We start from the raw sequence: 16,505 nt of genomic DNA, 5'->3' as shown, positions 1-16,505 counted from the left end.
CTCTTCTTCGAATCCCTCTGTCTCTGAATTGCCTCCCACCCACCTTCTCAGGACCATCATTCCATTATCTCCTCCTCCCATGATGATGTCACCCATCACCTCCTCCCCCACGATGATGTCACCCATCGTCTCCTCCTCCAACGATGTCACCCATCTTCTCCTCCCCCATGATGTCATCCATCATCTCCTCCTCCCATGATGACATCATCCATCATCTCCTCCTCCCATGATGATGTCACCCACCATCTCCTCCTCCCACGATGATGTCATCCAGCATCTCCTCCTCCCATGATGTCACCATCATCTCCTCCTCCCATGATGATGTCATCCAGCGTTTCTCATCCCACGTGTTCAGGTCTTGCCCCTCTACTGCCTCCTTCCCAGCAGCCTTTAAACATACCTTAAGTTCTTCTGAAAAAACACAAAAGTCCACTCTCCACCACACACTGCTGCCCTCTTGCTCTTTCTCTATTTTATCTCCCTTAGAGCCAAACTTTCCAGATTTGTCTGTGCTCACTGTCTCCATTCTCACACTCCTCTCACTCTTCAACCTTCTATAATCTACCTCACATCCCCATACATCTGTGAAGTTATCGTTTATATATTTTTGCTAAATCTAACGGACTCATCTTATTTGACTTGTGTCTTATTTGGTCCAGTTGACACCTCCCTCATTCGTGAAATAATTTTTTCGGCTTCCCTCATTATGGTCCTTTAGTTTTCCTGACCACGCTTATGGGCTCCCCTCCTCTCAGGATGTGTCTTCTCCAGGGCCCCCTCCAGCCCATCTTGTCTCACTTGACTCGTGTTCCCTGGGCCAATCTCAACTATCTCTCTAGTCACAACTACTGTCTTTGTGCTGAAGTTCCCACGTCTGCCTCTCCATCTCAGATCGCTCTCCTAATCTTTACAGCCCAGCTATCTACCAAGTATCTGCACACGGATGTCACACGGCCACTTCAGCATGTCAGATCCAGCCCTACAAACCTTCTTCAGTGTTCTCTGTAAGCACTCTGTCAGCTATCCAACGCTCAAGACACTGCCTCACTCTCGATTTACCCGTCCTCCTAGTCAACCTATTCACAACTACAGTAGAGTCTTCCTTCTGAAAATTCTCATAGTAATAGAACTTTCTCCAGTCCCAGTCCCTCTATTTTAGTTCAAGCTGCATTCATGCCTTGGCTGGACACTTGAAATGGTCTGCCAGCCTTCAGGCTTCTCTCTCCCTCTCATTCTTAACAGTGTATTTCATCACCTTACGCCTCTGACCAAACCCTCCAACGTTCTACCCTTTGCTGGAAAATAAAGTCTACATCCCTTAGCATAAAGCCCCTGCATGACCTGACTTTTCTTACCTCGCCAGCCTTATCTCTCTCCTGACATGAAGCCCAGACTAGATATTTCATCCACACCTAACTTCTCTCAGTCCCTTCACCATGCCATGCTCTTTCTCAGCTGTGAGCTGGTCCTTCTACCTGGAACACTCCTTCACACTTCACCTATTTTCCTCCTCCTCCTTGGTACTTCCTCTACTCCCTCTACCTGCTGCTCCTATCTACAATCTAATTTATTCTGACGTTTATTTCACATGCTAACAGGCTCCTGGCAAACTCTAAAATCTGAATTAAGTGAAACATCTAGCTTTGAGCTGTGTAGATAGTAAAACAAATACTCATTGAATTGAAACGATGATTTTATCATAGCTACTTGAAATTTACAGAAAAGCATATGATTTACCAAGCATTGCCTTCAGCACAGAGCTCAGCCCTCTTCCTCATGTGGAGCCAAATTCTTAATATACGCTTAAAGAATCAAGTATGTATTAAAAGAAACAGACCAACTTCCAAAAACCTGCAGGGAGATTACTCAAGGAATAAAACTTCAAAGTTTGCATTTAAAAATCACAACCCTTTTGAAGTTTTATAAGTTTTCATTATAGGACATAAAACTATTTTTCTATAGATACTAATGAGATCTATGGTTACAACAAGGCATTCTTTACCTTTAAAAAACCAGTAATATGATGATTGCTATGAGCATTTCCTTAAGAAGGTTCATAGTCAGCTCCAGTTGGGGTCATGTTATGGAATTGTTTACCTCCTCATCTGCTCCGCTCCTATTATATCCTGTAATATCACTTTGGATATTAATAAATCTTTACTTAGTGCATCAGTGCACTGTTACTCTTTTGGCAGTTAACTTTTCTATCAGATTTCCAGCTGTCCTTAACACATCCTGCAAAAAATAATCAAAATGAGAAAGCAGAAACATGGATAACTTGTTCTAGAGCAGGATCGAATCACACATCCATTGGTGAACCGAGGCCATTCCCCTCACACTCTGGGCTTTGCACTTATAACACTTAACACTCTAGAGAGACTGCATTTATTGTGGCAAATGTTAACATACATTTCACGGAGAAACAAGTACAGATAATCCATAAATATATGAAAATATTTAAGAGAATAACTAGCAAAACTAAAAGACACAGCCTTCCCCTATCATTCAGGAAAATGTTCAAAAGATAATCATAGGGGCTTCCCTGGTGGCAGAGCGGTTAAGAATCTGCCTGCCAACGCAGGGGACGTGGGTTCGAGCCCTTGTCCGGGAAGATCCCACATGCTGCGGAACAACTAAGCCCGAGTGCCACAACTGCTGAGCCTGCTCTCTAGAGCCCACGAGCCACAGCTACTGACGCCCGCGTGCCTAGAGCCCAGGCTCCGCAACAAGAGAAGCCACTGCAATGAGAAGCCTGCGCACAGCAACAAGGACCCAACTCAGCCAAAAATAAATAAATAAATAAATAAATGTATCTCTTAAAAAAAGATAATCATGATATCCTGCACTGGAAGGGAATGAGTAAAAAGGCACAGCTATATGTTGTGCAAAATTATATGTACAAAGATATGCAGGGCAGCATTGTTTATGACCCAAAATAACTAGAATAAAAAATCTAAATATCTATCAGTGGGGTGCCAGATAAATAAATTGTGGTATAGCCATACAATGGAATCTTATGTGATTATTTTTTAAATATTAGAATAGTTCTTTAAGCAAAAATAAAATGATGTCTATGACACATAAGTGAAGGAACGCAAGGTGCAGGACCTGGTATAGAGAGCCCTGTAACTTGAGTGTGATGTACACACTTGGGTGCCTCAGGGGCTCATTCTATAGAGGTAACCCTGGCAATTTATTCTATCCGTTTGTTTATACCAGATGCTCATCTCAGACTGAGCCTGTCCAGAAGACTAATTACCTCACTTCATCACTTCTTTTTCTTAGAGGAGTAAGAGGGGTAACATCTCAGCCCATCTCATTCCTTCTGAGAATCTGATGAAACTGCTGGATCTTCTTTCCAGAGAGTCAGGCATAAGCACATGCAAAATTTTGTCTATAATTTCAAAGTGAATTCACTGGAGTCCATCCATAGATGTCTAGAGATCCAAAGCGCCTAAGCAAAGAGCTCTCTGTCAAATAAGAGCTCACGGTAGAATGTCATGAAGAATTCCAGGAAAGCCTTATAACCAGATCTGGATGCGCGGGCACACTCTCTGGAGTTTAGTGGGTGTGTAGCACCTCATACATGCTCTCAAAGCCTTGGAAGGGCAGGTGATACAATCATATGGGTACAAGACCGACCAGAGACCTAGGTGGGTTCCAGTCCATTCCTACTCAGCCTACTGGTACCTTCCATCTGAGAGCTAGGGTAATTAAACTTTGGCTTTATTCTTTCCAAAGAGTAGCTTTTCCAGTAGGCATTGTGCCACTGGAAAGACAGCCTTGAGGAGCTTTTCTGAAAGAAGAGAAGAACAGCTACAGCAGCATCTCTTGAAGTGAATTTAAGAGCCCCTCGTGGTGCAATGGCCCTTGAGGACAGATGGTCTTCTAGCACCTGAGGTACAGAGTGGTCCCCTAGCCTATAAAGCCTAAATAATTGGTATATTCTATTTAATAAAGCAGGGGAAAGTATAGCACATTTTAGAAGAGTTCCACCAAGAATGAATAAAAGAAAAGCTCTGGAAATTAAAGGATTAAACTTTATCTGTAAAATTATTTTTCTGAATGCAACATTCTCTAATTGAGGTATTTCTGAAACATAGAAATCATAAAGGATGAAAGGGGACTTCCCTGGCGGTCCAGTGGGTAAGCCTCCGCGCTCCCATTGCAGGGGTCCTGTGTTCGACCCCTGGTCGGGGAACTAGATGCCGCATGCATGCTGCAACTAAGAAGTCCGCATGCCGCAATTAAATGATCCCACATGCTGCAACGAAGATCCTGTGTGCCGCAACTAAGACCCGGCGCAGTCAAATAAATAAATAATATAGAAATTATAAAAGATGAAAAATGTGCGATTCTTCGTGGCAGCTGTATCTGCCCCAGGTAAGCAAGTGCTCGCATCTTGTTTCTGCCAGAAGACACCCGTCTCTCCTCAGATTTGGTTAGCTGGTTGCCTTAAGACTTCAGCTCCCTGATGAATTTGAGAAGTCATGAACTTTAGCTTTTCTTATTGCTGTAAGGGTGGGAGTGACTCTCTTTCTAGTTCTGTACCTCCCAAGCAGAAACTGGAAGTCTCTATTACAGAAGTTGAAACAGAAAAATGACATGATGTCTTAAATATTTAAAAAATAATTTTAACACTCATGGAAAAAACAATGAACCTGGGGGTGGGGACGAGAGTGAAAGCAGGGAGACAGAGCAGCGAGGAGGCCACTGCAATAGCCCAGGTAAAAAAGTGATGCTACACCACGTGGGTCCAGCAACACCACCTCTGGATATTTATCCCAAAGAATTGAAAGTAGGGTCTTGAAGAGATATTTGCACACTCATGTTCATAGCAGCATATTCACAATAGCTAAGAGGTGGAAACAACCTAAATGCTTATTCATCGATGAACAGATAAAGATGTGGTATAGGTACAATGGAATAGAATTCAACCTTAAATAGGAAGAAAATCCTGTCACATGCTACAACATGGATGAACCTGGAGGGTGTTAAGTGAAATAATCCAGTCACAAAAGGACAAATACTGTTTGATTTCCCTTTTGAGGCAACTAACATAGTCAGACCCTGAGAAACAGAGTGGTGGCCTCGGGATTGAGGGAGGGGTGGGGAAAGGAAGCTGTTGTTTAATGGGTATCGTGTTTCAGTTTTGCAGAGATCTGCCTCATTGCAATGTGAATATATTTAACAGCCTGAACCATACACTTAAAAAAGTTAAGATGCTAAATTTTGTGTTACAGGTATAAAAAACAACAAAAAAGAAGTGATGGAGGCATGGGCTAGTAGTTACAGGGATCACAGGAGGACTTCCCGTGGGAACACACAGTTTGCCGTCTGTGATGGCTGATTTTATGTGTCAACTTGACTAGGCCACGAGGTGCCCAGGTACTTGGCCAAACATTATTCTGGGTGTTTCTGTGAAGTTGTTTTTGGATGAGATTAACAGTGAAATCTGTAGACAGTAAAGCAGATTGCACTCCCTAATGTGAGTGGGCTTCATCCAGTCAGTTGAAGGCCTGCATAGAACACAAAGGCTGACCCTCCTGGGAGCAGGAGGGGGCTCTTCCTGCTTGACCGCCTTCGAGCTGCGACAGGGATTTTTCCTGCCTTCAGACGTGAACAGAAACATTGGCTCTTCCTGGGTCTCCAGCCTGTTGGTCTTCAGACTAAAACTTTACCATCGATTCCCCTGGTTCTCAGGCCTTTGGGCTCAGACTGGAACTACACCATCAGCCCTCCCGGTCTTCTGCTCCCTGACTCACCCTGCAGATCTTGGGACATGCCAGCCTCCATAATCACATGAGACAATTTATAATACATTTCAATAAATTTGATATATTTATTTCAATAAATTTCATATTATATATATACGTTTCTATTTCTCTGGAGAACCCTGAATACATCACTACAGAATATAAACCCAAATTTCACAATAACCTACAATAACTTACCGATTTCATTTCTCAGTTTGGGCAAGAGATTGAATATCATTTTGGGGTACACACATAAAATGTTTAAGATCGAATGAATAATCAGAGTCAAATATGACCACTTTTTAACCCTTCAAAATATTCCTGAGATTCATGACATAAACGGAAAGGTATTTGTTTAAAATTTGAGATTCTGCTTGGAACGACTTCATCAACCGGGTTCGAAGTTTTGTCTGCTACAGTTCACGTTTAGACAAATACCAATTTCTCTAGACTATTTAAGGCTCTTCCTTCTCTTTTCTTTCCCCTTTCTTTATCCCTCTCTCTCCCTGAGCAACTCAGCCGTGGGCGTGACCCTCCACCCCGGGAGCGAGCGGAGGGCAGCGGCCTGCTGCTGCAGCAGCGTGTGGACGGGGCGTGGTGGCAGCTTCCTTCGCGGCCCAGCCCAGGGCATCGCGGCCGGGCGGGAAGCCCTCGGTGGAGGAGGGGGCCGACTTGCAGGAACCGGTCCTGAGAGGTGCTGCAGCCTGAGCAGGGTAAGGCAGGCATCCCAACTACAATGCCTGTAGCCTGAAGTGCCAAGGTCATGAAGGAAAGGGAGACTCGGGAACAGGTCTGGGCTAAACGATACCAGAGGCCTTCAACTCAGTGTGATGCCTGATTCTGGTCTGGATACTGTGCTCTGAAGAGGAAGATTAGGACAACCGGCACCTGAATGAGACACGAGGATGAGATCAAGGTGAGCGTCCGAATATTGGTGGCTGTATTCCGGTTGTGTGGGGGGGGCAAATGCACACCGAAGTATTTGATGGTGTCACGTTGATAGCTGTTATCCAAATGGTTGACGAAATGTTCTTTGTACTGTTCTTGCAGCTTTTATGCAAGTTTGAGAGTTTCAAAGGAAAAATGAAAAAAAGCATCTTTAAGGACCATGCGTCAGTCAACATCATTTTCTGACATCATGGCCACAACTGACTGAACTGCGATCGGTGAGGCTTCCTATTTTTAGTGTAACTGGTTTATTTCTCCTTCCTGTTTTAAGACAGTTCACTTCTTGCTCTCGCGGGTTTTCCCTCATTTTCTTTAAAGCAAAGTTTTATGGGATTTGTCCTTGAAAAAGATTCCTGCTCAGTGTTGATGCTTTTAGAAATGAAGACACTTGAGACTTGATAATGTACAATACGCTCAATCGTAAGTGAACAAATGATTAAAAACACCTGACAAGTGCTCACAGGACGACAATGTCCATAGTTCTTTAATACAACTGTGTTAGAACTTTTGCTGAATATTTTATTATAGTCTTTTTGTTGGGCTTTAAATAGGTAGTGTTCTTGCCTTCCTCCAGCTTTGACTGAAGTACTGTGAGAATGCAATGACTACCAAAAATAGAAGCAAACAGATGTTTGGAATAGTGTCACTGAGTTGCCTTTGCTGTGTCTCTTCCCTCTCTTCGCTGGCTGTATGAGAAATTCATTTTAATTGCTACTACGATGCCTGTGTGGCCTGTCAGGGACACACTTAATCCTTCAAACTTATACATTTACTTTTTATTAACCGCCTACTTAACTGCAAAAGCAGTCACCACTGAACCTAGTTGACTTTTAATCGGGAAAAAAAAATTTTCTTAAACCTCCTTGTATTCAGGGAACTGTTCCAGATGTGGAGACAAGAAATTAAAGGGGCCATACTTTCGGATCCGTTTCATTTCTTGAAATTCAAAGCTATTCATTTTCAAAAACTTAAATAGCTCTTACTCTGTGCCAACCACTGTCCTACGTACATTAAAAATATTAACTCATGTCATTTTCAAACAATTCCACGAGGCATTTTCTACTACTGTTCTTATTTTATTGATGAGAAAAGTTAAGATACAAAAGTACAAATAACTCACAGCCTCAGCTAGAAAAGAGCAGAGTCAATTTTTGAGGACAGGTAGCCTAGCTTAGGAGCCTCTGCCCCACACTACGCTGCTCCACCTCTCTTCCTAATGAGATGTGTCCTGGATGAGGACGAATCTGTAAGTTGAATGACGTCTGGGAAGAGATAAAGCATCAAGTGTGACCAACTGTTGCTCTCCACTTAAGTGGTGTCTGTTGTGAGGGCCCCCAGTAGAGCAGTTGACTCCCTATCGGTGTACCCTACTGGGAATTCCAGTCCATGGAAATCCTTCTAATGGTGCAGAAAGGCCTACCAGACAACCAGGTCCATCTACATAAGAGGGAAAATCCAGACCAGTACCAGAAAGAAAGGCTTAATTATAATTCTTAATTATGAATAAAAGAAAACAAAGATCCCCATAGTTTCAAAAGGAAAAGCCAAAGTAAATAAACAACTGCCCCCAAGAAATGAGATGATTCTAAGACAAGTGCAGGCTGTCTTTGCTTTGCAAGGTTCTGGTAAGCGCAAGCTTTAGTTATTACAGCTGAGGGAGACACCACCAGTCCCCACCAACACAGTTCCTGTAACAGCTACCATAGTATATCATTTGTAAATAATTGCACAGAGGATAAACTCTGTGGCTAGCTCTTCAGTCCACAATTCACCGAGTCAATAACACACACATAGCAATGTCATTTCTTTCAAAGTCTAGTGACTGGTCACCATGCATCTGTTATTCAATCTTCACAGAGGCAGCAAAGACAACAAAGCATGTAGCTGTGTTGCTGCCGTGTCTCCCAGCAATAAACCCATGGGACATTTTACAAAAATGGAGAGCTAGAACAGGAAATTGGCCAACAAAGACAAAAGCTCGGCAAAGAAACAAAGCGTGAGAACGATGGAAGTGAAGTTTGAATCAAATGTAAATGCGGTTATGGAACAAACAGTTGACCATGGGCATGTTGACAGTGCAACATTGAGAGGCTCAGAGATGCAGCCAAAGGGACTTTGTGAAGACAGACTTACTGAGATGAATAAGGAAAGCTGTTGTGATGAGGACGATGATGTCCCAGAGGAGGGATACCATTAAAAAGCTACACATTAAAAAGAATCTAGAAATATTTAATGACCAAAGATAGAAATATGACAACTCACCAAGGCATAGAAAAAAAATGCTTGTAAGTTATGTGATGAGAAGGCAACCACTGTTCAAACTACTATTGATGAAGTTTGGGGTTTTGTTTTTTTTTTTTTTTTTTAACAGACATAGAATACTTTAATTCTCAATACTACTAATGTTTTAGATGATAGTATATTAAATATCAGTTCTATTTTACATTTCCCTTTACAGTTATAACTGAAAGCAAAAGACTTAATATTTTGTAAAATTTTATAGGCACAGAACAATCATAATTTTTTCCTATTGATTAAAAATACAAATGAGACAATACTAAACATGACCATTTAGCATGTTCTCGGCTTGCGTGTTTATCTTCTCTGGTCCCATGCAAGGTGAGGCCTGTGTGTATTTAAATGATTCCTTAGATGGAAGGGGAACCACTAGATTGAAAGAAATTTGAGAAACACATCAACCAGTTAGATCCCTATTCAAATAAATACGCAATAAAACCACTCAAGGAAATTTGACTACTACCGGATATTTAAGAATATTGAGATTATTGCTATTTTTAGTGGTAACAATATTTGATTATATTTCAGCAAGAGTCCTTAGAGTGACGTCAGCGAGACAGAGGAATAGGAAGCCCCAGACCCTCATTCCCACACAGAGACATCAACCTAGCAGGGATACACAGACCAGTGTCCTTGTGAGAACTCCAGAAACCAGGTAAGAGGGTGCAGCACCAGGTGAGCACAAAGCCAAGAAGAGCCACATCACAGGATGTAAGAACGTTCCTCGCATTTTGCCTGCCCTTGTCCCTCCCACTGCCCCAGTGAGGACAGAAGACCAGAAGAGAACTCCCAGCTTCTCTCCTGGGAGGGAAAAAAGAGTGACACATGAGCCCAAAGTTCTGGCTTTTTGAGGGGCTGCCTAAGGGACTCGTTTCCGTCTCTCTGACTCAGGGCACTGATGGGAAGGAAGTAGATTTTGGATGCCAGGTTGGGGGGGCCCTTGAGAACAAAGTCATGTTCTGTCCAAGTTATACCATGGGGAATGCAGTACCACAGACAGACACCAGAGGGAGCAAGAGATTGCAGGCTCCTGAGAAGAAAACAGTGGCAAGTCTAACTAGGAAATCATACACACAAGCCCAGAGAAGATGCATCCCCAGGAAAGGTTTGAGAGGTCCCCCAAATCTCTAGCTGAGATGACTTCCCCCATACGAGGCCAGTCCATAGAGACTGGGAGAGGTGGCTGTTTTTCCAAATGCCCAATTCCCAATAAAAGATCACATGGCATACAAAGAAAAGGGAAACACAGCCCAACCCACTGATCAGGATAAATCTCCAGAAGCCAACCCTAGAGAAGGAGAGATCTATGATTTACCAAATAATTCAAAATAAAAGGTGGTCGATAAGCTAAAAGAGAGCACAGATAGACAACTAAAGAAAATCAGGAAAATGATGCATGAACAAAGTGAGAAATATCAACAGAGAGAAACTATAAAATGAACCAAACAGAAATTCTGGAGCTGAAGAATACACAAACTGAACTGACAATTTCAATAGAGGTATTTAGTGGCAGTCTTGACTGCTTGATTAAGCAGAAGGAAGAATCACCAAACCTGAAGACAGGTCATTTGAAATTGATCTGTTAGAGGAGCAAAAAGAATAAAGAAAAAGTGAAAAGAGCCTGGGGACTCTGGGACACCATCAAGCAGACCAGTGCAATAAGTATAGGAGTTCCAGGAGAAGAGAGAGAGGGGCAGAGAGCTTACTTGAAGAAACAATAGCCACAACATTTCTAAATTTGAGGAAAGAAATGGACACAAAATTACTGCAGTGGAATGAAATTAGAAATCTATAGCAAAAGAAAAAATTTTTGGCAGGAAAAATTTGGTAGGCTCCAAGATATAATACTCAATGTATAAACTGGAAATGCAATTAAAAACCAGCTTCTTTATATTTCAATATTGAATACTCTGCCATGTTTAAAAGGTTAAACAAAAAAAACATAATGTGCTATCACCTCACACCCATTAGGGTGGTTACTATCAAAAATCCAGAAAATAAGTGCTGATGACAACGTGGAGATATTGGAACCCTTCGTGGGAATGTAAAATGGTACAGCCACTAAGGAAAACATTAATGTTTCTCAAAAAATAAAAAAATACAGTTATACCCTATGATCCAGCAATCCCACTCCTGGGTATATATCCGAAAGACCTGAAAGGATCTTGAAGAGATATTAGTACTCCTGTGTTCACTGCAGCATTATTCACAAGTCACGAGGTGGAAGCAAGCCAAATGTCCATCAAGGGATAAATGGATAAAAAAATGTGCTGTATGTATATATATGTATGTATGTGTGTGTGTGTACTGAAAGAAATGAGGTATGTGCAGATATAGAAACATCTCCCAGATACATAAAGACAAAAATAATTTACAGAATGTTTAGTATTGTCTCATTTGTATTTTTAAAAAGGAGATATAGATTTTATATAGCTAAGAGGAGATAGATAAAAATCACATACACTATATGCACATGCAAAGTTCTGAATATAGTATTAATAATACCTTTTGGGATGGGTTCTATATAAAGAAAGAAAAGCATTTTATAGGACAGAATGTACAGAAGAATCAAGTTCTTTCATTCTGGAAATTTAATTTGGTAAGAAAGTGAAATATACTGTTCAGAGAATGAAGGAAAAACTAACTTAGCTCCTCTTACTTTCAAAAGGTTGAAATTTTGGCTCTGCCAGGTTCTCCAGTAGAGTTAGACCAGCTTAGTCACTTTTTTGGTGAAGAAGGATGCAGTTAGAAAGGCCAGGCCCCTGGGGATTCAAGTACACTTCTCAAAATGCCCTTGTAAGTAATCTGACCAATACCACTGGTCAGCAGTGTACCACGTACCCTGTGGGAATCAAGGTCCCCGTGGGACAAATCTACACACTTAGCAAACCAGTCTTGGTTTTGTTGGAAAATGTCTCCCAGAGAGACAAAGGAACACCCAACACGCCCCTGAGATAGATACAAGTACCTTCATTTTGCACATGAGAACTGAGGCTCCAAGAGGTATCTTATCAAGCCCACATAGCCAGGCAATTAAGTGTGGAACAGATTCGACAGCATGGCCAAGAATTCTACACTCCTGCCCATTCACTTGACATCCCAGATCCTGAACATACATACTTAGGGATGGATGTCAGGTGAAAAAATCTGATCGAGCAACACACAGCCTCATGTTCCTGCCGCGTTACGTGTAGCCACCGTGTGTAGCAGAGAAGTACTCTGTGACCCTAAAGGGAATGAGGTAAGGACCGCAGAGGCCTCCCATTTTCAACCTTCCTCTCCCTCCCTAACCCATACAAGCTGGCCTACGACGCAGCATCACTGGCATCATTACCACTATGTAAACTACCTTTACTTTGGTTTGTTACTAGTAACACTTGGAGGCCCTGCAGGAGTTTTATTTGCAAGCAGGCATTTTGAATGTTTAAGGGACTGAAGATAATAGCAGTTCCCCAATTCTTAAGTGCCGTATTTTAGCTGTATTACAGGCCCTAAGTATTGCTTACAGCTTAAATACAACTCCAATTATTTGAGTGTGATAAATTACAATTTGTGAAGCATCAGTCACTTTGGCCTGCCATCCGGCTAAACTTCAGAACTGTATGAAAGCCTTTAGGCTGTTCTTTCAATACCTTCTGACTTATGACGGCGTATTTTGCACAATAATCTACTCTTTAGCCGTAAGTGGCTTAGTTTTCACAGAACTGAGATCTTTTTACAAACCAGTTCTCAGGATATTGATCACATATTCCAAAGACTTCTGAGTTGCAATACACTTATAAAGAGTACTGAAACAAGTTTGTTGGAATTTCCATCTAGGGACCACACATTACCAGGTACTTGAATTTTAAAATGATCTTAACCGCTACCATAACAGCTCTCTTTGCACTTCTAGTGCAAAGAATCCTGAAAATTGGGCTAGAGGACAAGTTAGTTAGTTAGTTTCACTGCCAGACTGATTATTTTCTTCCCAACTTCTAGAGTTAAACTGAGAACACCAGCTTCTCTAGTAAAGGAGAATGGATCGCCGCTGGCCTCAGGAACCGAACCAGACTCCTCCTGTCTAACTTTTACTGCAGTCTTTACAGCCCAATGTCTATAGGACAGTTACAATGAAACCTTCAATTCTTCCTGTTTCCCCAAGCTTATTAGTTTAATTAAAAGTTGATGATCTGGCTTAATGATGTTACAAATGGTTAACCTTAGCATAGTTCTTTCCAGATTCTACGCCACTGAAATCCCTTTTCAAAATCCTGTGTTTTGTGGAGACCTGCTAAGAGAAAAAATTAGAATCAAAAGGACCTGGATGTTAGAAAGAACAGTAGGGGGAGGGTTAAGGGATGAGAAGTGCCATGTCTGAACAGCTGTGTGGCACGTGGTGGCCACGCACTGGGAGAGAAAACACAGAACGAACAGGAGGGTCTCTGGGCACTGAGGCGCTGGTGCCTGGCACACAGCCAGACGTATACAGAAATCTGAACACCACACAGATGGTAACTGAAGTCAGTGGACAAGGCAGTCCAAAGTGGACTAGGCCCCAGCCCAGAGGAAAGGCGGGAATCTCATTACTGTGATTCTACTAAGGGTAGCAGATGCGAGGACATTTTCTGAGGAGAATTTTATTATTTGTAAAATGCGTATATACCTGTCAGAGATACTTCTTGCAATTTTCTCTAACAGAAGAACACGTATTTAGCAAGTCCACCAAATTATAAATAGCAAAAATTTAATACTTTTAATGGAACATCAAGATGGATTCTCAACCCATCGGCCCACTGAAATCTCAGCTATGCTATTAAGTCTAGGACACCAGGCAAGTTTAACCTCAAAACCAGTTCCTATGTCTACACAACGGGAATATTCAAGATGTAATGCATAAGCAGAACCCAGGAGTTAAGCAGTGTCATCCACTACTGTGCCAACGGGGGGCTGAATAAATGGAACGTGACCTGTGTGATGTGCTTTTTGGACCTAAATTTATGAAGCTAATATCTATGTCCAAACTACACGTGAATGTAGCTTCCTACTGAAGGACCTACATACATTCAGTGAAAGATAATTCCAAGGAGTTTACATAAAGCTCGTCTACAGATGTAACCTAACGTTAATCTAAGCACTGGGATCGTTTCTCTTCTAATCTAAAATATCAAAGCACCGGCGTCTATAAATCTTATTAACAAAGTTCCAAAAACATTTTGAAATTTGCCACATTTAAAAGGAGCCATGACCACCTGGCAGAGCCGGGGCTGGAAACCTAAGGTGTTGTCTTCCCTGAGCTACTCGCCCTCCAGTGCTCTTAACCGTGGCTGTACACCGAGAACCGCCCCAGAAACTTCCGACAGTACCCCGGATCTATCGTCAGGTCTTCCAGAGTAGAACGCGGACACGTGTTGCCGGGAGGGCTCCCACAGGCGGCCAGAGCTGCACGTACTCACCACCAACGCAAGGTCTCACACCTTCTGTAGCTAATGCAGTTCGGCGTTCCAACAACGTCCCGTGCAAACTGACTCTGCGGGCCCTGCAAGGCGCTACGAGGAAGAGCAGAACCCAGGCTACCCACCTACTTCCGGTCACCCTGCTTACAAGGTGGAAGGGATTCCGGAGCACGACTCCCTCCCTAAGGCCCGTCAGGGTCAGGAATGAGAGCCCACGAAGCTTAACGGCCGATTATCAATTTATTAGAGCCGCTGGCTCAAGCATCTGCAATGGTGACTTCCACCTCGACTCCGGGCTCAATGCTGATGGAAGTGATCTGCTTGACGATCTCGGAAGGGCTGTGCAGGTCAATGAGGCGCTTGTGGATCCTCATCTGGAAGCGGTCCCAAGTCTTAGACCCTTCCCCGCAGGGGGTTTTCCTCGTCGTTATTCTCAGGGTCTGCAGCGGAAAACAGAGGACACCAGGCACCCAGGCTGCTGGCGCGCCGCGCTCCCCAACCTCCCGGCGGGGCGCTCCGAGCAGCAGGGCTGCGCGCTCGGCCCGAAGCCGCCCGGCGGCCCCCCGCGCCCCGGAGCGCCAAGGCCCTCACCTTGGTGGGCATCCGCACCGGCCCCTTCACCTTGAGATTCTTCTCCTTCGCGCCTCTGATCAGGTCGGCACACACTGCAAGCGGGGAAAAGCGTCTGGGCCCTCGCTCACGACGGGGGCGGCCTCACCGGCCCCCAAGGCCGCCGGCTCAGAATAGCGTACGCGACTATCACCGGAACTCAACCCAATAAGCATCTCCTCATCGCCAACGGCGGGGGGAGGGCGCGGTCCACGCCGAGGAGCCGTCCTTGCTCGGCCTCCTCGGGCGACGCGCCTCGCCGCCGCGAGCCTCACAAGCCCAGCTCGCCGCCGCTCCCGCCCCGAGTCCGTTCCCGCCCCCCCGGAGCCACCGCACTGACCCTTCTCCAGCGACTTCACGTTGCGGCTGGTGAGAGTGATCCTAATCCGGTGGATCGCCACCTCGGGCTCCACGGGAGTCTTTCCGGTGTCCTTAAAAGCCTGTTGTCCCACAGGTGAGAAGAGGCACCTCGGAGGCAGCCTGTCACCTCCCGGGGACGAGCGCGCTCACCAGCCCCCTTCCCCGGGCAAGCGAGTCCCGTCTCCTCCCGCCAGCCCGGCAGCCCCCGCGCTCACCCCCCGAGACCCGACCGGGACGTCCCCGACTCACCATGGCTGCGGTGCGGCTTCCTGACCGACTTGTTCCTCCGCGAGAGCGAACAGCGGTGAGTCAGGAGCGGGAGCGAAACACCCGAGGCTCCGCGGCAGTTGCTACCGCGTCTTCCTCCAAGAGGCACGCGTGCGGCCTGCCGGGCCCTTATATAGCCGCGCTCGCGTCTGCATCCGGGTCCCGCACGCCCCTCCGCGCTGCCCCGGAAGAGGAATCGCCTGGCGGGCTCGAAGGCGGCGGCGCGAGCAGAGGGGCGTCCAGATGCGGCCGCGCGCGCCCCCTACCGGCCCGGCGGAGTCAGAGCGCCGTAGGGTGGGGCGGCGCCGCGGTCCTCAGGGCACCTGGCGGGGATGATGGGGAGACTGCGACCTGGCCTAAAACTCCACCAACTCCTCCGTCCTGGTGCGCCGACCGCCGGCCTCTGCGGAGTCAGAACGACTCCTGTGCTTGTGGCTTCTACCCTGCAAAGCTTCTTCCCGTACAAACCGAATCACTCGTGCTCTAAGCAAACGGGTAACTTTCCTGAGTTAACTCACGTGGATATTAGGGGAAATGACTGATAACCTGGGTCAGTTTTTATTCTTTAAATTAGCAGTTATTTTTCATAGCCTGGAACATTCCTTCGCGGTATTTCATCTTCTGGCTTCCCAGACCGGCAGAAGCATGTGCCGGTCTGTTTCTGAAAAGCACCTGAGCGTGGTTCTTCCCCCTCCCGGGACGCGAGGGCGAGCACGCCGGGCTGCCGCGCCTACCCCGGGGTGTGTCGTGCAACCCAGGCCCCGCCTGGAGACCCCGGCTCTCCGCCTAATTCGAAAGCGTGTTCTCTCCTCTCTGTCCGGATAAAGTGATG

At 44.9% G+C, this 16,505-nt stretch overlaps 1 protein-coding gene and 1 non-coding gene across 2 annotated transcripts; both read right to left on the bottom strand.

Moving 5' to 3' along the window:
* Nucleotides 1-14,658: 14,658 nt before the first annotated feature.
* On the bottom strand, nucleotides 14,659-15,806 carry RPS20 (ribosomal protein S20). Its single transcript, XM_007102630.4, has 4 exons — nucleotides 15,656-15,806; nucleotides 15,387-15,486; nucleotides 15,029-15,102; nucleotides 14,659-14,877 (listed from the first exon to the last, which is right to left on the bottom strand). The coding sequence occupies exons 1-4, from the start codon at nucleotides 15,656-15,658 to the stop codon at nucleotides 14,695-14,697; spliced, it is 360 nt and encodes a 119-aa protein (XP_007102692.1). The 5' UTR covers nucleotides 15,659-15,806; the 3' UTR covers nucleotides 14,659-14,694.
* Nucleotides 15,169-15,235, bottom strand: LOC112065860 (small nucleolar RNA U54). Its single transcript, XR_002892278.1, has one exon. It is a non-coding gene; the product is annotated as a small nucleolar RNA U54 (small nucleolar RNA).
* Nucleotides 15,807-16,505: the final 699 nt, after the last annotated feature.

Source organism: Physeter macrocephalus, chromosome 15, assembly GCF_002837175.3.
Source record: "Physeter macrocephalus isolate SW-GA chromosome 15, ASM283717v5, whole genome shotgun sequence".
In the NCBI taxonomy this organism is placed as follows: domain Eukaryota; kingdom Metazoa; phylum Chordata; class Mammalia; order Artiodactyla; family Physeteridae; genus Physeter; species Physeter macrocephalus.
The sequence above is the reverse complement of the archived record's forward strand: the minus strand, read 5'-3'. Positions and strand labels throughout refer to the sequence as shown.